Source organism: Rhodofomes roseus, assembly GCF_022264815.1.
Source record: "Rhodofomes roseus strain CIRM-BRFM 1785 chromosome Unknown C8Q71scaffold_7, whole genome shotgun sequence".
NCBI lineage: Eukaryota > Fungi > Basidiomycota > Agaricomycetes > Polyporales > Fomitopsidaceae > Rhodofomes > Rhodofomes roseus.
This window is the reverse complement of record NW_025952963.1, coordinates 599,263-626,179: the sequence shown is the minus strand read 5'-3', so window position 1 is coordinate 626,179 and position 26,917 is coordinate 599,263. Positions and strand designations below refer to the sequence as shown.

The following is a 26,917-nucleotide window of genomic DNA, read 5'->3' as shown; positions in this document are numbered from 1 at the left end:
GTCAAGGATTGGGACCCAGAGCATCACGGGGCGTCGTTTTCGTGATAAGGTAGTCAAGACCGCAATCGGTCGCATGAGGGGCAGGCAGACAGGCTCACACAAGGAGGACAATCAATGGGGACGCGGGGATGTCCCAAGCGCCAGACATGAGAGCACAAGCGCCCATCAATCCCGGGATAATGTTAGGCGCGCGCGAGCGACCAGTGGCTGCTGCGATCGCACTTGACCTCATTCTGCTCACTGGGCCATTCCTTCGTTGACTTGACCCATCACCCAAACGAACAAGCTCTAGTGACTTGGAACTCAACGACATGACAGACCTTAACGCCGTCACTGAGGAGAAGGTCGCTGTAGAGGGAATCGCCACTCAGGCCACGGTTAAGGCTCCTCCGTACGTTGGACTCGTGCCCTGCTAAGCCGCGCGCGCTCATGCCATCACACAGAGAGAAGAACGCACGCATTGCGACGGTCACACTTCCAACAGCTGAAGACGGTCACACGAGCGGGGAGGACGAAGGTGTGGAAGAACAGGCGGACGTAGACGACTCCGAGATACTCGAGGACCTTCCGGACGATACAGAGGTGCGGTGACAGTGGCGTCAGTCAGTCACACACTTCGCAGGATGACACCTTGCACAGGAAATAGAACTCATTCACTCAAGACTGAACTCTATCAGTAGGCTCGGACTGCAACGGTTCGGCAGACACCTGCGGAAGCTATGTCTGCGGCAGAACTACATCTCGCAACTGGATCCGGAGGTCATTCAGACACTGGTGGAACTAGAGGAGCTCGACATGTACGACAACAAGATCAAGTCGGTTGACGATTCTCTCTCCGCGTTGAAGAAGCTCTCGTGAGCACTCGATTTGGTGCGGGACTCTGGCCGATCACTTCTGATCCCCTGTTCGCTTAGCGTGCTAGATCTCTCGTTCAACCTCCTGCGGGACGTGCCCGAGTCAATACAGTATCTCGCTTCGCTGGAAAAGGTGTTCTTTGTGCAGAACAAGATATCACACATCAGCGGGTTGGATCGTATTGGCCAGACGCTGCGCAGCCTTGAGCTTGGTGGTAATCGACTGCGAGTAAGCTGACATTCCCTTTGCTCGTGTATGACGGTTGTTGATTGATACCAGAAAATCGAAAACCTGGACTCCCTTTTCGCCTTAGAGGAGCTGTGGCTGGGGAAGAACAAGATTGCAACACTGGAGGTAGGTTTCAGGTAGCCCGTTCCTGCGGTACGTGTTAATGGGATTGTAGGGTCTGGCCGGTTTGAAGAACCTGCGCATATTGTCGATTCAATCGAATCGTATCACGAAGCTCGAGGGCCTGGAGGGCTTGGAAAACCTCGAAGAATTCTACATCAGCCACAATGGCATCCTTCGACTGGAAGGCCTCGAGAAGAACGTAAGCAGTCATCGTCAATTATGACGGTTTGTGCTGATCTTACACTGCTCCTGTTTAGACGAAGCTGAGAACCCTTGACATCGGTAACAACTTTGTCGAGGCTCTGGAGAACGTGTCACATCTCAGCAATCTGGAAGAGCTTTGGGTCTGTATTACGAATCGAAATGGTCAATGTTCTGCGTACTCATGCGTAAACACAGATGAACGATAACAAGGTCGATTCTCTCGATGCGTTGGAGCCACAGCTCAAGCACATCAGTACTCTCGAGACCATCTACCTCGAAGGGAACCCAGTGCAGAAGAAAGAAGGTACGAGCTACCGAAGAAAGGTGATCTTGGCCCTCCCGCAAGTGAAGCAGCTAGATGCGACGTACGTCCCTTCTCCTCACCCATCTCCATCGCCAATTCACAACAACCATTCATGTGTAGGTACGTAAAACAATTCTAGCCGACACCCCTAGGCACATCAAAGGAGCATCCCGTTCCATCCTCGGTGATTCTACGCGCGCCTTGAGCGCGCCGACTGAATGGCGCGTTCGCGCAAAGCCCCCGAGCGATCGCGGATGTGGGAGATGCATCTTAGTTATCCGCGCAACGATCGGGTCCTTGTACATATCGGTGTAAATGGCTCGATCGCTCACGTAGCAACTCGGAGGTCTGATCGTACTTAGCCTCGATTGCAATCGCTTCGTGGTCACATCATCCCAGCGGATCATTCTGGGGAGTCCCTATGCTTTGGTACGCTGCCGTGACGTTACTTGTGTGACGCCACGCGTTCGTCACGGGGCGCGTCGGTGCCGAGAACACCGGACATGATCAGTCTGCGTTTCATTACAGAATATTGACTCTGGAATGACTCAAACCTGGGCTTCAAAATACCAAACTTGACTCGAGTGGGCATGCGGTCTGCGAGCCCTAAAACAGTAACACCAATATCCGCTGCAAGCTCTGCGCAGACTGTGTACCAGTGAGCTGTTCCATTCTGTTCCATTCTCCGATCGATCGAGACTACGGTAAGTGCTATACAGACTGGTACCATCGTCGAAGTTACGGACCATGATCCCTGCTAGCAGGTTACAGCACGCCGATCTCAAATCACTCATAAAGGAGACAATGGCCGGCACATCAAGATTGTTCCGCCTCGAGGAACACGATTATCCTCGACTGCATGATCTTCTCTCGCCTTTCCTCCCGGAGTCCATCACGATTCTGGGATGGTTCGAACAACATAGGGATGCCCCACCAGTACCGCCGATCTGGGCATCGTTCTCAGTAGCTGAACCAGCGCCGCCGCTCCTCGCACTGTTCGTGCTGGGCACAGAAATCGCTGGATACCAATCGCGACTGTTCTGTTCTGCGGAAGCGTCACCCGGCCAGCCCACGCCAGAACAAGAGACCTTCGTCGCGTCGTTCGTGGAGGCCAGTCTGCGCGCTGCGTTTGAGTACATCGCGGAGACAAGCCGGACGGGAGCGTTCACCAGGGAATCCGGCCTCATAATTGGCTCCATCCACGAGAAATGGCATGACTGTCTCCGCGCACTCCCCTACGCAGGAAGCCACTCTCCGTGTCGCAAGGTGGTACTACCGCCCTCAGCAGCACGAGCCTTTGCGGAGGGTGCGAGCGACGCGAGGTTGCCTCCAGGTGCGCGAGTGACGCAATTGCGGAACGGAGATCTGGAGACGGTTATGAGTTACAACAAGATCGCGCGCACCACGGCTTACGTGAAGAGCAGAATGGAGCAGTCTGTGTGCATTCGTGCGCCAGGTCCGGATGGCGAGGAGGTGCCTGTGGCATGGACAGTCGTGCATGCGGACTCGAGTATCGGCCAGCTCCATGTCATCGAAGCTTTTCAGCGTCGCGGGCTCGGTAGCGAGCTCGTGCGTCGGATCGTCGGGCTGCGGTTGGCAAAGGCAGAGGAGTGGATCGTGGATCATCCGGATGAACCGAAGGATATGACGAACGGATGGAATGTGGTAGACGTGGTGGAAGGGAACCAGGAGGGAGCTGGATTCTACGGACGCTTAGAGGGATGGGAGCAGGCTTGGCTGTGTTCTTGGACAATGTTCACCGCACCGCCATCAATATGACGAGCTGGTAATATCCTTTGAGCATGTACAGATGAATTAAATTGAGTAAGTACTGCATACGCAGCTCTCAGGATCAGTTGGAACGGCCGAGAAGAAGACCACTATTGCTATTATGACCTTGGCCGTGCTGATGTAAGACGTTAACTGTCAATCAGTCCCCCGGGAGGGCTCCGTCGTAGACGAGCCCTGCGCAGACCTCCTCGTGGTCCCGGGGGGTAAGTAACCCTCTCTCGAGGGTGAAACGAACATGCGCTATAAAGGTCGATCGCCTTCATGCGAACGGCCTGAGGGCTAGACTACATCTGCCAGAATGGACACCAATCCACCCCTCCTCGCGACCCCATCGTGACTGGAAACCCTCTAAAAAAGGGGACTGACTACTTTCGGTCGTCGTAATATGATACTATCCACCTACATCTTGAACATACAACAATAGCAGAGTACGAAGAAACTGACGAGGACCACGACAACCGTAGAGCGCCTACCTAAAGCGCCTAATCAGAGCGCCTAAAATTGGCAGATAACGGAGAAGCAAGGTTCAGCCACTATGCATCAACTATACAGGACGAATCGGACTCTCCATCTCACAAGTTTCTAAATACGGAAACCGTTCAAAACGAGCGAAAAACGACACCCACAAGACGCCATGCTCCACCGAGCATGGCCACAGCATAATTATACCCCTGTCTCCCCGCCCCGGCACGGGCGCGGAGACAAAACATACCGAGCATATGTTGACCGCACTGTTAAGACACCCCACTAGGGCCTGACAAGCTGCACAACAGACATTCCATGCTCAACTGAGCACAACCACAGCATGATTATACCCCTATCTCCTCACCCCGGCATGGGTAAAGAACTGAACAAATACTAGCATACTCATAATGTCCAGACGTCTCTCTAGACACCCAGAGGACAACATAAAGGCCATACGTAAAGGAAACGTAAAGGAATGACTTGAAGCGCCTGGCTAACCGATAGTGCCTGGCATATACGTAAAGAAAGCTATGAGTACCTACCCTAAGATACCTAGAGGAACTCACAGCAAGACCTGAAAGCGCCTGGCAATACGTAAAGACAGACTTAGAGCGCTAGACATTGCGTTAAATATGGGACTGAACCAGTGAGAGAAGAGGCCAACCCACTCAAAGACGCACAGACCCAACTCCATCAACCGCCCGCACCTCCTCCCCAGAATGCCTGCTGAACGCAAGCAAAACAGCCAGATTAGAAAGGCTGCCCGCACCAATACTCCTAAAAAACGACGCACCGACACAGACAGACCGCCCCTCTTCCCGCTACCCTCCCTCTCCATTGAGGATACCGGCGAACCTGTTATTTCCATACATGTCCAACCGCATGCCGAAATAGGGAATAGCCGCGGACTGACCTGGACGATGAACGAGCGCCCCGCCGAGCAACTCCAGAAAGGGAGACTGATAACGATGTCGGCGGGCGGCGAAGTGACGGGAATTGGAAGGCTATCGGCCGTCATGGATCTTCGCAGACACTGGGTCACCTTTGCGGTGTCAGGTGCCAACCTTCCATGTGACATACGCGTGCCGATCCCATGGGCGATCCTAGAAGGACTCGAGAGCTTCACGCACCAATACCACTACTTCGGCCTCAATAATAACCCCCCCCCGCACACCTCCTTCCGAGACATCCCAGCCTTCCACGACACCAACTATAACCCGTACGAATTCGACATCGAAGACGAGGACATCGCCTCCTACACGCGTCGTATCGCTGACATCACCGGAGCAAACCAATGAAGGACTAGGATTAGATGGGCAGAGGCGAGTGGGAGCATTATGTACATAGCTCACACGAATGACAGGATCGAGCAGTACATCGGACTAACCGTTGCCTGATGTGCCACAATCAGCGCCCACACGGAAGACGCCAGAGCGGCTTTAAGAGCTTCTCGCCCAAACTCGGAAAGAACCCGCTCTTACGCCGCCGCCGCAGTACCACCTTGACCGACGATGCCGAACGAAGACGCCCGGCATCCCCGCCACCTACCCCATGGCCTTCTCTCCACAGGACGCACCCAAACGGTCCGCCACCAGCCTACAAACGCGGCCTACACCTGCGGACCACACACCTCACTCCCCAAGCAACGCAACACACCCCAGCCGCACGCTATGCAACGAAGCCGTTGTCTGCTGAACGCGAGCGATACCGCAATGTCTATTGGGAGACTCACTTCCCAAACGAGGTACCCGTCTCTCGTAAGTTCGACCCTGACGCCTAGCCGAAACGTCAGGACAGCTGGGGAGATGAATTCACAGATAGGGCGACGTGTCCTACGACCAACTGTCAATAGAAACCTAACCCGCCAAAACCACCGACACAGTACGACTGGTGCGACACAGATTGGAGATGACCGAGCCTCGTAATACGCCCTCGACCTACCAACAAGCTTGTCACACCTCGCGCGAGCACACGCGGCCTATGAGCCCTCATCCAAGAACGACCATGTCGCCACGTAATGCAATTAAATTACGACAACGACGCCGCCCTTGAAGGAAGTACAGTTCCCTTCCTCCGACGACACCACCCGCGCTGTCAACTCACCCGCCCATGACACAGATATGATGCTCCGGAAGGACAGGGCAGTCATGCAAACGCAGAAATAACTCCCCTTTCGTAAGTCGCCGTCTGCCCGCGCTAGCACGCGTCGTGACATAAAAGAATCTGCCCAGGGACACCCCTAGACACCAACCTCTCCTTCATCGCACAGGCCGTCTCCTCGCAACCATGCAACATAGCACGTCTGCCACGGCTGCCAACCCCTCCATGCCTATCGGCGAGAGGCCTCCCTCACCATCGATTCAACGTCTCAGGGACGCCTCGCTCGTCAAGACGGCTGCGAAGCGCATCAATGCCGAACCCAATGTGTCCCCCTCGGTGAACCCTTGGAACTCCACGCGTGCGGCCTCGCCCGTGGAACAAAACGGCAAAAGTAAGATATCCATACTGTACGCTAAACAGCCTGCTCACATACAATCAGGCTATGCGGAGGCACTCTCCGCCTCCCGCCCTCAGTCGCCCGAATCCGCTGAGCTCCCCCTTCTCATCCCGACCGAGCCCTCCTCTCCACTGGTGAAGACGGAGCCTGTGGAGGAAGCTATCGCCGATAGAGCAGCAGCGGGGGCGGGAATGGAGGCAAATGGTGACCACGAAGTGGTTGAAGGTACGCTATAACATGTAGCTACTTAACGCCCCCTCATCGTGACCACTTCCTTACTAGTTTCTGACGCCTCCGATCAAGAGGCCAGCCGCACCCGCTCTGGGCGCCGCATCTCTGCCCCTAAGTCCAAGTCTAAGGATAAGAAGAAGTCGAAGAAAGCTACAAAACTTGCGACGATGCAGCCCCCCTTGATGGCGGTCGACTCCTCCGCCTCCGCAGCCTCCTTGACCGCCACCCCGGCCGACACACCCACTGCTCACTCTACACCCGCCGAGACCGCACTCCCACTCTCCGCCCCGGCCACTCGAACCTCCCGCCTGGTCAGCGAGTCTAAGAAACGCCGTCGCGTCTCTACTGACATCAGCGGTGGCGACGACGCCGAAGGAACCAGCTCTCGAGTACAAGATGCCCCTCCCACTACGCTGACCACTGTCCCTGACCAAAGGGCCTCCTCCGTTGTGTCCTACGCGTCCGCGAACCCGTCCCAGGACCGCGTCGACCAGCCTCTGACCGCGCCCTCTGACGCTGGAGCGACTGACTTCGAGATGATTGACCTCGACCCGGGCTCTGACTACGACATCCCACATACGCCCGCCTTCGCCTCTGCGACGAACATCGCCTCGGGACCCACAGACCCTGATGCTGCGCGTCGGAAACGTCTTGGAAAGCAGCCCATGCGCGACAACCTCTCCAACTCCGACCTCCCCTCCACCACTGCTCAAGCAAGCGGTGCGCAACGGATCGCGAAGCACGCCATCCACGGCGCAATCTACCAAGGGCACCCTAGCCCACCGGCACAATACGCGTACGACGTAAGTTTAACACCCGCATCCGCGCAAATAGTTTCGTCCCAGCTCATAGCTTGCCCTTGTAGCTTGCTCGAACGCGGTCTGGGACACAGCCTCCCCGCACGCCTAGCCGCCTGCCGAACGTCGTCCAACGGCCGCCATCGCCGCCGCAGGTACCCCACTATCCTGTACACTACGCGCCAGGACCCTTCCCCGTAGCGAACAACGGCCTTGCCCAGCCCCCCGTCCCACATCCTGGCCTCCCACCACCAATGGTGCTAACGCGCCCGCCACCAGGCGGCCACCGTCCCATCCAGGGCAGTGACTTCTATTACTTCTTGCGTAACATCCTCTCCTCGCAACTTCACGCCTGGGCCGGCATCGACGACGATTTCGTATTCATACAGTTCCCCGGGAAGGGCGCCCAGGACGCGGGGAACCACAGCCGTATGCATGCCGTAGAGGCCGTGCTAACCAAACACCTTAACATCAACGGAACTACGCTCTTTCAGCCGCTCCCCGAAGTCGCACAGCCCCGGCCCAACGCAGACCCAAGGTGGTACCGCCTCGGCAATCTACAACCTCGAGACCGCGACACCTTGGTCAATGGTGTCTGGTGGGATGCCCCCGAAGGGACCTTCTGCGTCCTCGCACCGAACAAGATGCCTCCGACGTACATTGGTACGTGGCGCCACTCGCACCGCTTGGGTTCCACGACTGAAGACGGCATGGCGGTGAGCTTCCGCGCGACCCTCGAAACCCACGAACCCGCCACGTACATCAGGGCTGTCCTAGACGCCGACCGTCGCGCTGGTGGCAGATGGCGGCACTACACGACCGATGAATCCTTTCAGCAGGTAATCGCCTCTGTTTCCGTACGCAGACTCACCCTTGAAGCGCAAGGCGAGGGCGATTCTGGCGAACCCGTTGTATCGCTGTACATCGAATCCCCGACGCTTGATGCGGCAGAGTGGACGGACTTCCGCTCATACCTCCGCGGACTCACCTACGGAGGCACCCACGCTGGCCCTCCAGAACTAATCGTCGAGACCTTCTTTTGTGCGTACTGTCACAGCATCGACCACCCCACTTACCTGTGCACGGTCCCCACTACCCCCGGCTGGCATGGTCCCTCTCTGGACGCTGCGCGTAATGCGATAACGGCCGAACGACGCAACATGGACCGCAACGCGAACAACGCACGCGGCGGTGGTCGAGGCGGCCGAGGACGCGGCGGTAGGGGACGCGGCAGACGCGGTGGCTATCGAGGCAGGGGAGGCTTCGCCCCTACTTAAGCATGTTGACTGACTCGGATATTGACTCCCTCTGTACAATGTATCTGTAAGAGTTCGTGGGCTTGGAACCCTTGATTGGGGGGCCGGGCTGCCCGTGAACTTGACGTTTGGTGGTCGCGGCGCGACCGGGGAGAATGTCGTGGCTTCGTGAGGTCGTGAGCGAGGCGAGGAGCTCCCGCTAGCGTCGTTGCAGGGCGAGGAGCCTAGCGCGTGGGTTGGTGAGTCCTAGGTCGGGCGAGGAGCCAGGCCGAGAGCGTGTCCTAGACGAGGGCGAGGAGCCGTGTCGAGGGGGAGTCCTGGACGCAGGCGAGGAGCCTTGTCTAGGATTGGTCCTAGGCGTGGCGAGGAGCGCAGGCCGAGAAGGGCTGAACGTACTCGGATGGCGCGGGGTTCGCACACAGACGATGTGGTAGTTCAGGTGTAAGAATGGATTACTTCCCAATTAGGAAGGCAGATGGCTAAGTATGGACAATCTAATCTAATCTACACTATACGGTTCATAATCTTATCTACTAGGGCAGGCATAGCATTGCCTACCCGTCACAGTATCGCTCGCGACGTATCGCCTCTGAAATGACACTTCTTGCTATGCACGAACACGAATACTAACCCAACTATCCTACGAGCGCGGACAAGTATAGGCCCAAATATACTGACCGCCCTGCGGGACAGGAAAGCCTATGCATCCACGCACGTCTCCCATACAGCGCGGCACTACTAGACTTGCCCCCGCTACGAACTAGCGAAAGCTGCCCCGGCAGCATGCCCCCTGAGGAGGCCAGGAGCGCCTCCCGCACCTCGCGAATCGTTGTAGCGAGGATGTGTAAAGCAACGGCCACACATCATATAAGACAAACAAACACGGACGTTACCACGACAACCGGCAAACCGCTCCCCTGTCTGGGAGAGAACTCCGTGTCCCCCGCCCGCGCGAATCTCAATGACCAGACAGAGGAATTTGGCGACGGGGCTGCCCTGCCTAGCCCCACTCCCTCGGGAACACGCTTACAGGGTCGAAGTCAGAGAACACAGAATGAGCCCCGACCTAAACACGGCCATGAGAAGAAGAAGGGCCGTCGAACAAAGCCAAACCTGCACCTTGGCACGCTAAATATCAGCGGAAAGGGCCACCTGTCGGGGCCAAGTAGCATGAAATGGAATGCCCTCAATCAAGCTATGCGCAACGAACGCATCGGAGTACTATGTCTCCAGGAAACTCACCTGACCAACGAAGACGTTGACAGACTGCACGACCTGTATGGCCGTCGCATGCGGATATGGAATATCGGCGCAGAGAACCCCAGCCAGAAACAAGGTGTTGCAATTGTACTAAATAGAGAGCTAGTGGACGTCAGCAACGTCACAGTAAAAGCCATCATCCCCGGACGAGCGATGCTCCTAAATATGAACTGGCACGCCGGACGTACACTGAAGATACTGAATGTATATGCACCTAATCATACGGGTGAGAACGCCGCCTTCTGGGAGCGACTCCTACGCGATGTCAAAGCTAGGAAATTCAGCAAACCGGACCTACTCACTGGCGACTTCAATGTTATAGAAGAGGCGATCGATAGATTGCCGGCAAGAGAGGATAACCAGCTGGCAGTACAACACCTCAGAGAGCTCCTACAGTACCTCGACCTTCATGACGGCTGGAGACTCACTGAGCCTAATAAGAAAGACTATAGCTTCCCACAACGAGCTAGCCCGTCGCGATCCCGACTCGATAGAATCTATGCGACCAACGACCTCCTTAGCACAGCCCAAGACTGGCTAATATCGACACATGGAATACAGACCGACCACCGACTGGTGAGCGTACATCTACGCACACAAAACGCACCGACTATAGGTTGAGGACGTTGGAGCATGCCCACCTCTCTAATAAACGACGACACCTTCATGTCGTCGGCGGCTGGTTTGGGTCGCCTAGCCCTGAACGAAGTAAAAGACCTAACAAGCAGACCGCGCGTTAACACACACACTGTTCAACATATACATGAAAAATTTAAAGATAACATAAGAAAACTTGCAAAGCGACGAATGCGAGAGAAGACACCGCGACTACATACTGAGATACAAGCCTTGGAATCACATCTCGATACAATAGAATCCAATCCCTCCTTCTCCAGTGATGCGTCACTGCAACGGGACTCCGAAGCAATACATGATCGTCTCCTAGATCTCCAGAGGTACAAACAGTCAGTAATAAAACAATCCACCACCACTCGCTACCTTCTCAACGCGGAACAGGTTACCAAGTACTGGTCAGCGATCAATAAGGACAAATCCCCGAGAGACATAGTGTACTCCCTGCAAGCGCCAGGATCGTCACCACCGACATACATCACCCGCTCGGACAAGATGGCTGAAGCGGTAATGACATACCATAATCAAATACAGAACGTAGACATACCGGGCTTCACCGCTGATAAACAAGAAACCGCGATGCGAGAGGTCCTTCAGGACATCAAGGTGGAAATGGACTGGCAGGACAAACAGCTGCTTAGTACGAACGCCACGAAAGACGACGTGAGAGACGCACTTAAGAAAACCAAGACCGGCAAAGCAGCTGGTATTGACGGCCTCCCATATGAATTCTGGACTGCCTTCATGGGTGGCGCTGATGACGATACAACAGCCGATGACGGGGATTTCGACAGCGTAAAATACTTAACAGCAGTCTTCAATGACATCGAGGTGTATGGCATACTCCCACACTCAAAGTTCGCTGACGGATGGCTGTGCCCGATATACAAGAAAGGCGACAAACGCAAGATCGAAAACTATCGTCCAATCACTTTACTTAATACTGATTACAAGATATATACGAGGATACTGACCTCGAGGCTGGGAACGGTAGCAAACACCCTGATACACGAGGATCAAGCCGGTTTCATACCAAATAGACACATTGAGAACCAGACGCAGACCTGCAGGGTCCTGGTCGACTACGCGGAAGCACTAGACGAAGATGGCATCATCATTGCGTTGGATCAGGAGAAAGCCTACAATAAGATCGACCATGCTTACCTGTGGCGAACCCTTGAAGCCCTCGGCCTCCCGCCCCGCTTCATCCAGAAAGTCAAAACCCTCTACTCAAATGCGCGAACATCTGTGATCATAAACGGTGAAAGAAGCAACTCCTTCCCTGTTACCAGGGGTGTAAGACAAGGAGACCCTTTATCGTGCTTACTCTTTGACCTTGCCATAGAACCCCTTGCAATAGCCCTCCGACGCTCGAAAATCGCGGGCTTTCACATACCAGGCACGGCCGAACGCCTGATTGCGTCCTTGTTTGCAGACGATACATCTACCTTCCTATCCAAAACCGATAACTGGGCCAGCCTATGGGCTGTACTCGACCTATGGTGCACGGCATCACGAGCGAAGTTCAACGATGGCAAGACCGAAGTAATCCCCGTTGGCTCGCCAGCCTACCGACATGCAGTTATAAACTCCAGGCGTATCAACCCATCAGACTATGACTCACCTCAAATACCCACGCAGATTCATATAGCGCAAGACGGTGAGCCGGTGCGCGTCCTCGGAGCCTGGATCGGCAATGGCATCGACCAGGTCTCAGTATGGACCCCAGCAATGCACAAGATCAGATCTTTCCTAGAGCGATGGAATAGATGCCGACCTTCAATGATTGGTAAGAGACATATCGTCCAAATGGGCCCTGGTGGAATATCCCAATACCTCACCGTAGTGCAAGGAATGCCAAGCTCTATCGAGACTGAATTGATAAAGATGATCCGAGTATTCATGTGGAACACCGAGAGCTCACCACCTATCGGAATGGACACCTTGTACCGCCCCATAAGCGAAGGCGGCCTTGGACTCCTCGACATTAAAGCACGCAATGAGGCAATACACCTGATGTGGATTAAACGATACCTTACCCTTACGCCAGACAGGCCCAAATGGGCATATGCAATGGATGCCATCCTAGCAAAACACGTCGTCAAAAGGGCAGGGGCAATAGACAGGAAAGCCCAGGTTAATACCTTCCTGCAGAGCTGGACGCCTGCATACGCCGCCAGATCTCTATTGCCAAGATACATGAAGGATATGTTGAACGCCGGCAAAAAATTCGGCGTACAGCTCGAAGCCCTGAAGGTCAGCCCCACCACAAAAAAACAATTACCGGTATGGTACCACCTCGGAGCCACGAAAGCCCTGAACCGCCTGAACAACACGAATATAAGTAAATGCCTCAGGCATACCCATGGAGTGACCATCATCGCCGATCTACTCACCTTAACACGAACAACATGCGGTAACACCCCAGCAACGACTGACGACCTCGTGGATGATGACTGCTCCTGTCCAGAGTGCCAGACAGCCCGACGCCTGGGCTGCAAGCATCCCGGGACGTGCCGCCTTGGAGCGTTCCGTGTCCTAAGTGAAATCCTGCCAAAATGGAATCCGCTAGTACCAAATCAAACCGATGGATTAACACTAACGCACAGACGCACAGAGAAGAACAGCAATGCTGAGGTGGAGAAGGGTGACAGCCTGGTCTTCAACCCATCTGTGACAGAACGAGGCGGAATCTCTGAGCTCTTCCGAGCCTTTGTAAGCCGAAGCACTACCGCCGGACCACCATCTTTGAGAGCGAAGACAGGTCGCTCCGTCCATGACGAGACCGTGACGGCGTATATCTTCAAGACCTACAAGAAACCGAAACCCGGTTTTAAAGGCCAAATGCGAGAACCGAAGGCACAAGCCGCCTTCTTCGGCAAGGACGATCCGCGAAACGCAATCATCCCAATGATGAGGGACCCCACCTCACGCGCCGAGATCCCAGGTACCTTAGTAGCTATGTTGTATGTTGCACAAGTGACCCCCCCTGACGCACCCCTACATCTGGTGCTTGAAGACGACCTACCACTCACATTCCTGTTCGAGAAGCTAGCTGTGTGGGAAGACAAAGGGTGGATAGACGTACCATTCAAAACCCTGCTAATACCCCTCGTTGGCACCCTTCGTCATAGGTGCGCTGCGACCACCCTCAGGAAAGCCGTCAAGGAAACAGATCGACGAGCCATGGGTGTGGCAAGGGATTTAGCCTCTAGTGACCCTCCTCAAGGGTTCCAACCCACACCCGCTCCTAGCATGGATGGATATCCCCACCTTGCTGTGTCTGGAGTTAGACTACAGGTACTGACCCAAGCCCTAGCGTATCGAGGAATACGCCTACAACGAGAACCTCAGCGACGACGCCGAACGGAGCAAAATATTGATGCGGCGCGAACACACCTTGAGTCAAATCAACCCGCGATCCCTGACGACACGCTCTGGAAGAGCCAAAGAAATCCAGACTTCAGTAGACCTTTTGCGGTGCTACTATGGAAAAGCATGCATGATGCGCTCCGTTGTGGTTCATACTGGCTAAATATAACCGGTTATGAGTATCGGGCCACCTGCTCATACTGCGGTGCAACTGAAGACCTATCTCATATACTATGGCACTGTCCCGCGACCGGACAGAGCGCGATATGGGCGATCGTATCAATGCTGTGGACCGGGAAAGGTCTGAAATGGAGTGGTTTGTCCAAGGCAGAACTCCACACTTTGGGACTCACGGTCTGGAAAGATAACAAAGGGCGCGTTAGAACAGGCGCGACCAGGCTATGGCGGATCCTAGTATCTGAGGCTACACATCTAATTTGGAAACTTCGGTGCGAGAGGGTCATTGGACACGCAGATTACGACGGATGGGACCACGATGAAACTTACGTTCGCAATCGGCTCTACACAGCGCTGAATAGACGGCTAAGCCACGATGTAGAAGCCACCCGAAAACGGTATGCAGATCTGGCAATACCTAAGCAAACGGTCCTAGATACGTGGAGTGGACTGCTCCACGATGAACTAGCCTTACCGCTGGACTGGACGACATGCACAGGTTTTTTAGTGGGTAGTGCGATAAGAATACTACGGGATACTGACCCGGGATGACGAGCCCCACACTGGCCTTCGAGCCGTGCGTAAATGCATTTTTTGTCCTTGGATAACCCCAGTCCTACACTCTACACATATCTCCGGCTGGGCGGTGGGAGCTGACCAATTGTCAGTCGCCACCGTCTACAATTAGCCTTCCAAAAAAAAAAAAAAAAAAAAAAAACTGTCAATCAGTAAGGCATACTGACCCCTCTTGCAATTTCCACAAGCGAGGAATTGCGGAGTCTAGATAACACTTACTCACTGTAAGTATCTCTGTGTATTCAAACTTCAATCACCGCACGTCATAAGCGAGACACCTTCCGTCCCAGCCTACTAGTACTACCCTACATACTCTACTGTACACTCGCAAATCTTCGCTGCCATGGCACCCAAGAACAAAGCAAAGGCCGCAGGAGTCAGCACCAGCTCGTTCTTCGACCTCAAAGCAGAACTCGCGAAGCAAGAAGAGGAGTTCGCCAAGAACAAGGCGGCGGGGAAGGCTACCGCGGTCGTGGGCGGGGTGAAGCGGCCGGACAAGGTACACATCCCGTTGCCTCCGTCCGCGCTCTGTACAATCTGACTGGCTTCTGGTAGAAACCGACAGTATGGGCGCGACAGAATACAGGCGTGAAGGCGCGAGCGGCGCGCGACATCGAGCTGGAGGAGATCAGCAGGCCGACGCTCGAGTCTGCGCGGGCGGTGCTCGAGAGGAAGGCACTCGTGTACGAGAAGCTGCGCAAAGGGAAGAGCGGTGGTCTGTCGGATAAGCAGTACGAGGCTTTGTTGGTCGACGTGCGTTGTTGCCTTCCCCGTGTCGTTCGCCTCTCATCTGTCCGCGGATGCCGCCTCGCAGTTTGACCAGAAGGCGATGGACCATTATGAGTCAGATAGCGACGATGTCGACGAGTCACTGACTGTACCCAGACCTGAGGGGCAAGAGGTATGCGGACATATTTGAAACTACAGAACCCTTGGTCTGACGAGGACGGCAGGATGATCCAATCATTGAGTACGAAGACGAATTTGGTCGATTACGAAGTGGCCGACGCTCCGAAATCCCGCGTCACCTATTGCAACAGGAGGAGGCGCAGACAGAGAAAGACGATGAGTGAGTCCGCTACTATCAGCACGCATATACTCATACTAATAGTCACCCCCCCCCCCTCAGCCCCTACGTGATATGTACGCCGCCCTGCCCATCACGCCTTATAACACGCTAACATAACCCCCAGACAACCCCGTCAACCACTTCCCCGTGTACGAACCCTCCGAGGACCGGGTCGCCGCGATCGAGTCTGCCTTCGCGGAAGAGAACAACCCGCTCAACGTGCACTACGACGCCTCAGGCGAGGTGCGCGCGAAGGGCGCGGGCTTCTACCAGTTCTCCGCGGACGAAGAAACGCGCCGCAGGCAGATGGAGGAATTGCGCGCCGCGCGCGAGGAGACGGACCGGACGAGGCAGGAGACGGGCGCGGCGGACGCTCAGCCGGGCGAGGTAGAGGGGATGCGTGGGAGCGCGGGAGAGGCTAGCGAACCGGCGGGCGTGGTGAAGAGTAGGGCGATGGAGAAGCGGAAGAGGGAGTTGGAGGAGAGGAGGAAGATGCTGGATGCGAAAAGACGGAAGGTGGCGGGGGGTGGATCGGCTGCCCCGAAGGCTGAGGCACCGCCCGCCGCTGCTGAGAATGCTGCTATGAAGCCGAAGGCAACGGAGGCTATCGCTTCTGCTGATCCCTTTGCAGCTCTTGAAGTTCAACAATCGCGGACATCCGCGAAGCACAAGGTGAAGGGTAAGGCACAAACCGATCCGATGAATGCGGCCGACGCCTTCCTCGCCCAACTCGAGCAAGAGGTACTGAAAGGTGCAAAGGAATAAACGCGGATGTATGTGGACAATTCTAATCATACTGGTACAAGTCTAACAGTGTCAAATAGATAGTCGTCGTTGATGTCGTGCTTCCTCGACGAGCCGCTCCGGACACCGCACGCTGAACTGTCCGCCTTCCTGCCTATAATCCACATGCCACTCGCCTCTTCTCCACCTTCGCCAGCGGACCTCCACATTCCCCGTTAGGATGTCCGACACGAACTGCCTCGCCGCCCGTAGCACCTCCAACGCGGGCCGCGTCACCGTCCGGTGTCCGCAGTTAATCCTGACGGCCTCCGGAAGTCGGGAACTCATCACGACCGCTTCCAGTTGGTCAATCGTCGCAAACCATACGCTGATATTACCTTGCGCGGGGAAGATGATCGGCTCCCACTCGTAAACGGTGTCACCGACGTAGAGCATCAGGTCATGGGCGTCCCAAAGCGCGACTTCGTCTGGTGTGTGGCCGGGTGTATGGAGCAGCGTCATGCCCAGTGGAACACCGGATACCGAAGTTAACATGGTGTTATGCGGGACCAAGATGGACGCGAACTGGGGCGTGCGGATGCCGAGAGCGGTGCAAAGAGAATTCGCAGGGAGCGCATCGCGCGCGACGAAGGCGGGCGAGTGGGCGGACTGCAAGACCGGCGAGTCGCACGCGAACTGCTCGACACCCACTAGGCCCGGCATCGTCAGTATGGGGGGCAGCACGCGACGAGGCGGCGACCTACGGATGTGGTCATAGTGGCAGTGGCTGAGCGCGACGACGTAGCGCATGCGCGCGCCGTCGTTGATCGGCCGCCCGCCGTTCTCCGCGACGGGCACGCGCTCGAGGAACGCGCGCAGGCTCGTGATCTCGACGGTGCGGTCGCTCGACGCGCTCCCGCAGCCGGTGTCGAGGAGGAGGATCGTGTCGGCCTCGGGCACGAGCTTGGCGTAGATGTATGGGTGCTCGGAATAGATGTCGTCTACCTCGATGATGAGGAAGGTGGTGTTCGTGAGCCGGTATGCTTCGAACGCGCTCCGCTTCGCTTGTGGTTCCGCAGGCGGCGGGGTATACGGGAGCAGCTCCCCCGGCTCTAACTCGCTTTCTTCGTCGTCCAAGGGCCCGCGGTGTCCTCGTATGGGAATGAAGACGAAGACGAGCACGGATACGCCCACGACCCAGACGACGAACTCTGCCAGGGACAGCATCGCGGGCAGTTATGCAGAAGGCGAGTGCGGCAGGGGGTGGTTGCACGGGCGTGCGGCCTGGGCATCGCACGGCGGCTGCTGAAGAGGGAGCGGGGCGTGGGCACGCGGGCGGGAGAGTGAACCGGGCACTATAAATACACGTCCGCTGTGGGCCCCCCCGCAGGGATGAACGTGCGGCGGTGCACTGCGTGCCAAGGCTAGCCGACTCTCCGACGCGCGCGCGTGCCAGGGCGTTCTCAGTCGAGGGTATATGTCTGAGGTATGACTGCATCTTCTGGCAGCCGTCTGATGTCGATATTGGCGCACTATGGCGCGCATCGTCTTCCCAGGACCACTCGCTGTGCCTTGCTCTGGACGGACAACGCTAGGACGCGTCTCTGCTGCAGGGATAGAGCCCGGTTATGCATGCAGCAAGCCTTGCGCTATTTCAGCGACGAGCCGCCGGGATCTGCGCCGCTTCACAGCGTCTGCATACTTCCGCGAGTCTCGACTTAGCTGCAGCAAGAGAACCACCATGCACGTGTTTGGATGAGTGCTACGGATATACAACGTGCTCTTGCCTCTTCAGCGGCACGGCGCCGAGTATGTAGACGTCGAACCGCGCGCAATGACCGCCGTACGCGGCACCGTACAGAACAAACCAGTGAAGTAGACTCAGGCTGTCATGAGTACTAGTACGAACGTTCCTCGGTCCTCGCGCCGGCAGATTCAGATTTGCTACTAGCTTGCCACCGCCGGCCAACAACGCCCCAAGAGGCCCCAAGCCTCCCATCGTCGATCTCACCATCTCATCTCATCATCCACCAGATACCGGGCAGATCACCGCGACCTCCTCCCCGCCCCGCAGGACGACCACCGCGGGGTCGTCCACCATCTCCTCGTCCACGGCCCAGTTGCTCTGCGCGAGGATCGCGCCGAGGCCTGCGTGGGGATGCCGGGCCGAGAGGAGTGCAGCAAGGTCGGTGAGCGGATATTGTGCGGAGGGAAGGGCGACGGACTCGGTGGTGAGCCCGGTCGCGGTGGAGGCCCCCGCGAAGTAAAGCACGGTTATTGTGGGCGGGGGAGGGTGCGGGGGAGGGGCGGAGGAGACGGGTGTGGACATGGCTGGACGTTTGGGTCCGGGGCTGCCTGAGCGATGTACGAGCGATGTCAATGCGAGTGCATCGTTGTGAACGGTCCGGATGGGCGGCTCGTCTACAGCACAGTATGTAGATTGATGCTACTTACCAATGGTGTGGATGGTTTGATGGTGGAAATGGGGTGCGTGCTATACTTGTGGTTGGGGAGTAGAAGAGCGGCCAAGGACGGCATGCCCAGGATGATCCTGCTATAGTCGGAGATATGATCCACGAGTGCCTTCCAACACATCTTGGATACTTTTTTTGCATACTTACGTGCTGCATCATCCAAGAATAAGACATCTAAACCTAGCACCGTCTATTCTGAACACAATCATGTCTACTAATAGTTGTCCACTCCCCTACCGCCTCGAGCCTCACCGCAAGCCCTCCGGGCGCAGCTCCATCGTCCACCATATCGGCTTCGACGTCGTGATCGTGACGGTTTTCTGCTCGGGCACGAGGTGGTTCGACGTCGAGACGAGGCCGCCGAACGACGACTCGGCGTCCGCTGTCAAGGGAAAGAGGTCATGTCAGCGCTGCAAACTCTCGGTGACCAGCGAACGTGCGCACTAAGGTTCCAGCGCAGGCCGGTGGTGGTGAGAACCGTCGAGTCTACCCCAACGGGGAGTAGGCCACAGGTCGGCCCGAAGACGGCATGATTGACGGTTATGTGGTGGGTGCCCTGGGATGGTGGGATGGTGGAATGTGTGTTAGGCATGGAAGCGGAAGTAGAGGCAGGAAATGGGGGTTTGAGGGCTAGGGTGATGGAGCGTACCTCATCTAGGACCCAGGCGAGGTTGTCATCTGTTACGGCGAAGATGCGCATGCGCCCCTTGCGTAGTTTGTGTAGAAGCGAGAGTGTATGAACTGTTTGGTCGAGTCTTCCGGACAGTCCGCCTATGAGAATGAGGTCAGACTGTTCTCGTTAGTGGTCACCAGTCTATACACGATATGACAGAACGGGTACCTGAGTCCCTTCAGCTGTATCCTTCTCTTCGAGCGCGCGTATGCATTTCATCAGGTCGGTTGCGTACTGGTCGGGATCGTGGACCACTGGGACGCCCTAGCTAAGACATGAGAGGTGTCTAGTTCACAACGCATGCCTCGTCGTGCTTTTGGGGCTGCCTTACATGGGACGCATAGTACTCTCTCACGTCATCCCTCAGCGAGTCGAGGTCGCCCTTGATGAGATTAGGTCGGTACCTACGCGCCCTCCAACGTCGAGCACGCAGTAAAGCATGGTATGCACAGACTCACAATGATCTCTGGTCTCTTTGACCGTCACCCTCCTGAATATCCTTCAGCAAGTCGTGCAAACGATTTCCTCCTCCGTCCGCACAACAGCGCCATGAGCACGCGTTCCAGAGCCTCCTCAGCAGAGGGAACGAGAAAGGCTGGTTCAGGATAATCAAGGCATACCGGCGGTCCACAGCCAAGTGAGGAGACGGGTCGAAGAAGGGCAGCGACCACGAGACGTCCGCCATCGCATCCGAGGGTCGCGTACGCGGCCAGGCCGGGCGCCAGAAGGCGCCAGAGCGCGTCGCGAGACGGTGCCCAATGAGACGCGCACGTGATCGATCCCGGACGCGTGCTACTGGCGGCCGCGCCCTCTTCCGCTGCACAGCTCGAGTCCACTCCTCGCTTCTCCCCCTTGCCCTCTGACCGCCACCACGCTCGCGACGGGAGATGCGCAGAGATGGACAGGGTCCACGATTACTACCAGTCGTATTCCTGGCATCAGGTACGTGCTCACGAGCTGATTGTAGGTGGCGTATGGCACTGACTGGGGACGGGTTATTCAGTCTCATGATCAGGTCGGTTTCGTTGGCGATGGTGGTATTGTGGACTAATGGACCGTAGGCGACGGTATTGCTGCTGGTGCCGTATGAGACTGCAGAGGATGATGTATCCGTGAGTGTCCCTTCAGGCATGGCCGTGGATTGACGTAACGAAGTCGGGTTTAGGTCGTCATTGAACGGAACTTTCTTATGGCAGGCGTACGAGGGCAGCCACCCATCGTGAAGGTATATGCGGCTCTAGCTTTGCTCGTGAATCCTACTGAGACATTATAGGGGAGGTTGTACGGCAATGTAGACACAGCCAACTCGGTCTGGCAGCTCGAGCCGCAGGCCTCGCGGACCTCCGCACGCGAACGCACCACCTCAACGACATCCACCGCATCCCAGTCCACGCACTCTTCCTTTGCGGTCGTCTCAGACCCCGGCATCTCCAGTAGCTTCGCGGCTTCCCTCGAGAATGGCCTCCTCTCCGACCTGGACGACCCTATGTCTTCGCCCGCGCTCTCCTCACCCGTCTCCTCCTCCCTAGACGAGCACGGGTTCGTCTTCCCGCACCAGCGTCACCCGCCACGCTCTAACCCCTCCTATCCCGCTTCCCCGGGTCCGTCGAGTCAGCATAACGCCCCGCTTAGCCTCACGTCCTCCTATTCCTCCGTCGAGTCGCTGCATAGGGCCTCCGGGCGCCTACTCACATTACACCTAGAGAAGGCAGAGTCGGTCATCTGGCCGTCGCTCGTTGTAGGGCCTGTTCCAGAGAGTCTAGCTTCGTCAACGGTCAGCTCGTACCCATGGGCGTCCTCTTCGGGATTGACGGTGGAGTCAACGTACAACATGGACCCTACAAGCCTCGTCCTGATCGCTCTAGACCTGTATGACATCCGGGAATCATACGAAGAAGCCTTCGAATACTTCGTGTAAGTCACATTGTATGACTCAGTTGGACACGGTGCTCATTGTGGTACAGGCGTGCATGGCACCAAGCCCGTGTGCCCTCTGCCGCGATCCGCTTAGCGACGCACTATCTCCCCGTGCAATCTAGAGTCCCAGATCTGTCACCAGACATAGCAACGTCCACCGGGTCTCTTGAATCATCAACCGATACAGAGCCAACAACACCCACACCTTCGATCCCCGAGACCTCACCCTCTCCACCGCCAACTCCGGGAACACTCGCATACTACCTTGGCCGTATAGGCGGAACATCAGGACTCGCAGACCTCTTCCTTTCCGCCGGGATCCTCCACCTCGAAGGCGCAGCTGCCCCCCTACTGTCCTCCGCGTACGCCGGGCTGTCCTCCCTGCGCACCCCCCTCGTAGTCAGCGGCAGCACCGGCCACGGGCACGGCTTCGCCGCCTCTAGCGCAAGTCCAGGCGGAACAGAGGGCTGGCGACGAGACCGCGAATGCGCCCGGCGCTACTTCGAACGTGCAAGGGCGCTCGTGCCGTCCCTCGACGTACCGCTCCTGCCGCCCGAGAGCGACTCCGACGTGGGCTCTGGCGTCGGGTCGGGCGCGGAGAACGGGGACAGGCGCAGCACCGGCACGCGCTCGGGGCCGGCGTCGTCAAGTTCCGGGCGACACAGCGAGAAGGTGCATACCGAGGTACACTCGGCCGACCCGCCACAGGCCCAGCCCAGGAGGCGGCGGAAGAGAGAGACGTCCGGCGACTTGTCCAGCTCGATCATTGAAAACTACCGGTCGTCGGACACGGACGCTGGCGACGAAGATCGGACTTGGTATCTGTATGTTCCAGGGCTCGTCGGCGCGGGCGCTGCGCTCCTGGTTGTCGGTTTCTTGTCGCTCTCATCGTGGAGGAAGAGTCAGGGAGGCTCCTAATGCTCGCCCATACATACGTAACACACACTTAGACGACCCGAACGAGAAAACGGCTACACGTTACGATCATCGCTCTGATTGCTGTCATTCTGGATTGCTTGCACGACAGGTTCGTTTGCCGCTGTACTGTATTTCTAGGCCGCTATATACACCGAACAATATATGTGAGATGCAAGATACTTGTGAAGGGGCCCAAGTCACCGAACGAATAGCTATGTGATAATGTAAGCCAACGGCAGCGGCATTGGTATAAACAGGTTGAGAGGCAGGCGAAATGGACAAACGAGTGTATGTATGGGAGGTATTTGCTGGCGTGGGTATGTACAGAAGGCGGAAGTAGAGGAGATATGGTGCAGGGGACATCAGTAAGCTGCGAATTGACGATGAGCAGGTAAGTAGCAGAATGCAAGGTATGAATACAACTGGATGAGAATGCGTAAATAGCAAATAAATGGACGACAGAAGGTTAGATGTATGGCCTACGTACAGTAAACATCAACGTTGTGAACCCGACACGCTGGTGGTGATCCGCTTGATCCGCTCACGCTCCGCCTGCGCGTACTGGTCGAGCATCCCTTCGAACTGCAGCATCGACTCCCGCTTGGGCAGCCGAGGCTTCTGCTCAGCGTCCGCGGTGGCTCGTCTCCGCCTGGGCTCGTATTCGGGAGTCAAGTCGGAGCCGCCCTCACCCTGGGAAGTATTGATATCCCTGAACGGCAACAGCGGGATATCAATGTTCTTCAGACCCTTTTTCTTGGACGAGAAGAAGCTCCGACGGCGAGGCCGCACAGGCACGTTCGAAATGGGCTTTTTCCGGTCAACATCGCTGAGCTGAGCAGGCTCCTCCTGGCGCAATGTCGGGGGCCGCAGCGAAGGCGTAGAATAGTTCCCTAGACGCATGATTGACGACTTCGAAGACGTCGCAGAAGCGCTGCGCATGGTCTGCTGTGAATCGCTCCGGGAATGCGAGAAAGGCGGTCGCGGAGGCGACAACGCCTCCTTCTCCTCCTTCTCCTCCTCCTCTTCCTCTTCCTCTTCGTCCTCGTCCTCGCTGCCTTCGGTCGATTCCAATTCATCCATGGTCGACTCGATCTTGTCGAAGAAATCTGCGGGTGACGCGGGACCTGGCGCGGAATGAATGGTCGGAGGCAGGAACTCTTCCGGAATGCGGAGGGCGAGTGGTGAAGCATGGCCTCGACGATCTGCTAATGAGCGCGGAGAGGAGGGGGAAGGGAACGCAGCGGACTCGGGGGATGTCTCTGGGATTGACCCTGACCCTATGGACCGAATGGAGAAGGGGCGATCTGCAGGAGGTGATGGATGTGCCTCTGCCGTAGGGCGTAATGGCGAAGGTGGAAGCTTGGGCGAGGCTCTGGGAGATGATCTGGGAGGTGGCGCCAACGCTGTCGGCACCAGCGACGAGACAGATATTCGCGGCGGAGGCAACGGAGCATGACCATAGGGGAACTCGGCACTCACGGTAGGGGACACAGGGGACACACTCCGCGAGGTACCGGAGCCTTCAGGCAGGTAACTTCTCCGCGACAACGAGGACGGCGATCTTATGCTGCCAAAGATGGCATCATGGAATGCAGATGCTGTCGGCGAGGGGACTGAATACTCTGACGTCGTGATTGACGGCCTGCCTTCAGTCACCATCGACACTGTCACAGATGGCCTATTCTGCAACGTCTGATCCACGTCCGTATCCTCCGGCGTCACGTACGAGAGGTCATCGGAGACACGCGAGTGTGAGGAAAGTTGACTCATGAAGCTGCGGTAGGACGACTGGGAGGGAATCGCTTCGGCATTCAGCATGACTGGTGATATCCGCATCGACAACCTCTGCGAGATGGACATCGGTGACGCCGCCCGAAAACCCGCTGTCTCGAAAGCCTCGCGCGACTCAGAGAGGCCAGGAGACGACATGACCTTCCGCAAAGCCTGTAGCGACGGACGTGCGGGCTCGATATCTGGATCCGTGAGGTCGGGCTGAGAATGTGAGAACGTCGGGTTGATCATCGGCTTGCGCGGGGGCGGTGGAAGGGCAGCAGTCCGCGTGGGGCTCTCTACGCGTATGGGAGGCGAGCACGGGTCATGTCGCGGTGACCGCTGGCCTGCGAAGCTCGACACACTCGAGAAGGTTGTTTGGCTGTTCGCACTCGAGGGCGCCCTCGCTTGTGTAGGCGTAGTGGGACTTTGCGGCTCATCGGCTTCTGTGGCGACATACAGGTTTTCTAGGATCCGCTGTCCGATCATCTGCTTGGGCGTCGAGTGAATCGCCTGCGAGAATGAACCAGATGGCTGAGACGCATGTCCGGAGGAACCAGCCCGTGAGGGCCCCGAGAACGACAGGGCATTTGTACCTTGTGAAAAAGCCTCGGATGGCTGCGAGGCATGCCCTGACGATCCGCCCTTTGACGCATCTGTGACGGACCGGAACTGCGTCCCTGACGAGAACGCATCTGACGGCTGCGATGTATGTCCCGAAGAGCCACTCCTCGAAGGGCCGGTAGGGGAGGTCAGAGCCGAGCGGTCTGTAAATCCTGACGCAAAGGACGTATCCACTGAGTTGTTGAGTGAATGGTGGACAGCTTCTGCCAGTAACGCCTTCCGCCAAGCGTCGTCCTCCGTGCTGCTCGACCAAGCCCCAGGGCTATGGGGTGGTAGCTGCTCAGCCAGGACCGCGGCGCCAAGTGCGCCAGACACGTTAACACCATACACCGCGGATGCTTGAACTGTGAACGGATAGCCTGAGGACGGGGGAGGTAGGTCGACTGCATCCGTAGGATCAATGACATCCAGATGGGAGGGCTGAGGTCTAATAATAGACTGACTCCGTGTTTTGCGCACGGCACGAGTCCTCAGGTCTTGCTCGGCTTCCTTCGCTGCAGCTGCTAGGTCATCCATCCGTTCACGCACCACGACTACTCGGCTGGTGCTCGGAGCGGGGATGGTGTAGACTGGTGTCTGCGGCAATGAACGAGCATGGGGGCGAAGGATGAAGCCTGATGCTGTTGTCGAATCCGAGGTAGTGCGAAGGATAGGACCTGGTTGGTCCACAGCAGGAGGTGAGGTAGTGTACGGAGTCGTCGGCTTCGACTTGGACTTCCCCAGACGAAAGAAGTCCAGAAATGTAGCAGATGGTTTGGGCGATACCTTCTGGCCGGCAGCATTCTGAGGGTTCAACGATAATGGTGAAGGCTTCGCGTGCGCGGGCGGAAGGAAATAGCTATTGTTGACCAGCAGGCGCAGCCTGTAGGAAACGTCGTCCCCATCGAACTCTGGTTTATCTGCAGAGAAGATCTCAGGAACAACGGGTCTCAGCCGCTCCTCGAGATCATCGTCGATAGAATACGGGAAGGATGATTCCGTGAAGGTCCCCGTGGCCGTTGAAGCAGGATAAAGCGACGAGGAAGACGTCGACAGCATGGAATCTCTGGGATTTCGATAGCCAGGGTTTCCGGTCCGCATTTGAAGGAACGGCTTCATTTCCTGCCCTGGCGTTTGGGGACTCGGTTCAGGGGATGAGTCGGACGAGATATTTGCCCTGAAGGCCTGGCGGGGCAGACTGAGTGCACGCGACCGCGCTTTTATCTGTAGAACGTCAGTATTTAGGTGAACATGGCTCACCTCAGAGCCTGTCATGCACGTACCCCTCTGATAGAACCTCCCTCAGACCTCGTCTCCCAAGGCTTCTTCGCTGCCTCCACCGTACCAGCATCCGCTGTCAGGCTCCTGGTCCCCGCCTCTCGAGTCGCACCCTGTGCTCGGTGTTGCGAACCCGCTGTTCGTGGACGGTGCTGAGCTGCTGGCGCGCTCTGTGGCAAAACAGACGCCAATTCCTCCGGCTCCGCGTAAAGCATGGCGGGGACAGGCGGCAAGGGATCCCCGAAGTTGAGAATAGAGTGTGCATCGTCGTCCACTGTGTTTTTGCGGTCTCCCGGTGGCCCTTGGCTCTTGCCCCGCTTGACCTGTGAGAGGACCGACCTCGACCGCGTGGCCGACCGACGCCTTAACGACGCGCCCCCAGAACTTGCCGTGCTCGTGATGGAGTTCGTCCGTACCGCAGATGGCCTGTCATGGGGGATAGCGGGGACGACGGCTGTCGTCGAGGCCATTCAGGTGGTGGACGTTGCAAGCAACGAGGACGAAGGAGAACTCGTCGCCGACGCCGAGCCTGGCGGTAGTGTGTGCTAGTTCGCGCCGGCATTGGCTGGACGCGGGTCTCTATTTTCCCACACTCAATTTCGGGCGATCCGCGGCCGCACCCAAATCCGGCATGGGCGCCCCAGTCGAGCCAGTTCAGCTCCACGTCTGAGGCGCGACGCGACGCGTCCTGGCACGTCGCGTGCCTCTTTCTCCCCGACCATG

The 26,917-nt window shown here is 56.9% G+C and overlaps 11 protein-coding genes across 11 annotated transcripts; 7 read left to right on the top strand and 4 right to left on the bottom strand.

Moving 5' to 3' along the window:
- The first annotated feature begins 181 nt into the window (after positions 1–181).
- C8Q71DRAFT_529191 (L domain-like protein) lies at positions 182–2,238 on the top strand. Its single transcript, XM_047919155.1, has 9 exons — positions 182–391; positions 444–582; positions 640–854; positions 915–1,083; positions 1,135–1,209; positions 1,259–1,405; positions 1,464–1,550; positions 1,606–1,775; positions 1,835–2,238. Exons 1-9 carry the CDS (start codon positions 312–314, stop codon positions 1,851–1,853), a joined length of 1,101 nt encoding a protein of 366 aa, XP_047780342.1. The 5' UTR covers positions 182–311; the 3' UTR covers positions 1,854–2,238.
- On the top strand, positions 2,165–3,583 carry C8Q71DRAFT_751099 (uncharacterized protein). The gene is made up of 2 exons (XM_047923298.1): positions 2,165–2,418; positions 2,476–3,583. Exon 2 carries the CDS (start codon positions 2,519–2,521, stop codon positions 3,491–3,493), a length of 975 nt encoding a protein of 324 aa, XP_047780341.1. The 5' UTR covers positions 2,165–2,418; positions 2,476–2,518; the 3' UTR covers positions 3,494–3,583.
- Positions 3,584–4,689: 1,106 nt separating this feature from the next.
- On the top strand, positions 4,690–5,268 carry C8Q71DRAFT_722610 (uncharacterized protein; the record flags this gene model as incomplete). Its single annotated transcript, XM_047921536.1, has 1 exon — positions 4,690–5,268. One exon carries the CDS (start codon positions 4,690–4,692, stop codon positions 5,266–5,268), a length of 579 nt encoding a protein of 192 aa, XP_047780340.1.
- A 1,027-nt stretch (positions 5,269–6,295) lies between these two features.
- C8Q71DRAFT_856375 (uncharacterized protein) lies at positions 6,296–8,772 on the top strand (the record flags this gene model as incomplete). Its single annotated transcript, XM_047927294.1, has 4 exons — positions 6,296–6,461; positions 6,510–6,692; positions 6,750–7,501; positions 7,564–8,772. 4 exons carry the CDS (start codon positions 6,296–6,298, stop codon positions 8,770–8,772), a joined length of 2,310 nt encoding a protein of 769 aa, XP_047780339.1.
- Positions 8,773–13,488: 4,716 nt separating this feature from the next.
- On the top strand, positions 13,489–14,745 carry C8Q71DRAFT_705647 (uncharacterized protein; the record flags this gene model as incomplete). The annotated part of the gene is made up of 1 exon (XM_047920453.1): positions 13,489–14,745. One exon carries the CDS (start codon positions 13,489–13,491, stop codon positions 14,743–14,745), a length of 1,257 nt encoding a protein of 418 aa, XP_047780338.1.
- Positions 14,746–15,112: 367 nt separating this feature from the next.
- On the top strand, positions 15,113–16,603 carry C8Q71DRAFT_856373 (uncharacterized protein; the record flags this gene model as incomplete). Its single annotated transcript, XM_047927293.1, has 6 exons — positions 15,113–15,268; positions 15,325–15,522; positions 15,584–15,670; positions 15,723–15,838; positions 15,899–15,912; positions 15,963–16,603. 6 exons carry the CDS (start codon positions 15,113–15,115, stop codon positions 16,601–16,603), a joined length of 1,212 nt encoding a protein of 403 aa, XP_047780337.1.
- Positions 16,604–16,654: 51 nt separating this feature from the next.
- Positions 16,655–17,788, bottom strand: C8Q71DRAFT_795902 (Metallo-hydrolase/oxidoreductase; the record flags this gene model as incomplete). Its single annotated transcript, XM_047925640.1, has 3 exons — positions 16,655–17,271; positions 17,326–17,620; positions 17,732–17,788. 3 exons carry the CDS (start codon positions 17,786–17,788, stop codon positions 16,655–16,657), a joined length of 969 nt encoding a protein of 322 aa, XP_047780336.1.
- Positions 17,789–18,433: 645 nt separating this feature from the next.
- Positions 18,434–19,086, bottom strand: C8Q71DRAFT_529052 (uncharacterized protein). Its single transcript, XM_047919154.1, has one exon. It carries the CDS (start codon positions 18,888–18,890, stop codon positions 18,585–18,587), a length of 306 nt encoding a protein of 101 aa, XP_047780335.1. The 5' UTR covers positions 18,891–19,086; the 3' UTR covers positions 18,434–18,584.
- Positions 19,087–19,283: 197 nt separating this feature from the next.
- Positions 19,284–20,393, bottom strand: C8Q71DRAFT_856370 (thiamine pyrophosphokinase; the record flags this gene model as incomplete). The annotated part of the gene is made up of 5 exons (XM_047927292.1): positions 19,284–19,417; positions 19,480–19,825; positions 19,877–19,972; positions 20,040–20,112; positions 20,167–20,393. 5 exons carry the CDS (start codon positions 20,391–20,393, stop codon positions 19,284–19,286), a joined length of 876 nt encoding a protein of 291 aa, XP_047780334.1.
- Positions 20,394–20,533: 140 nt separating this feature from the next.
- On the top strand, positions 20,534–22,711 carry C8Q71DRAFT_751049 (uncharacterized protein). Its single transcript, XM_047923297.1, has 6 exons — positions 20,534–20,650; positions 20,712–20,723; positions 20,770–20,820; positions 20,874–20,933; positions 20,982–21,622; positions 21,673–22,711. The coding sequence occupies exons 1-6, from the start codon at positions 20,606–20,608 to the stop codon at positions 22,541–22,543; spliced, it is 1,680 nt and encodes a 559-aa protein (XP_047780333.1). The 5' UTR covers positions 20,534–20,605; the 3' UTR covers positions 22,544–22,711.
- Positions 22,712–23,038: 327 nt separating this feature from the next.
- On the bottom strand, positions 23,039–26,664 carry C8Q71DRAFT_705248 (uncharacterized protein; the record flags this gene model as incomplete). The annotated part of the gene is made up of 3 exons (XM_047920434.1): positions 23,039–24,802; positions 24,977–26,133; positions 26,196–26,664. The coding sequence occupies 3 exons, from the start codon at positions 26,662–26,664 to the stop codon at positions 23,039–23,041; spliced, it is 3,390 nt and encodes a 1,129-aa protein (XP_047780332.1).
- Between the last annotated feature and the right edge of the window lie 253 nt (positions 26,665–26,917).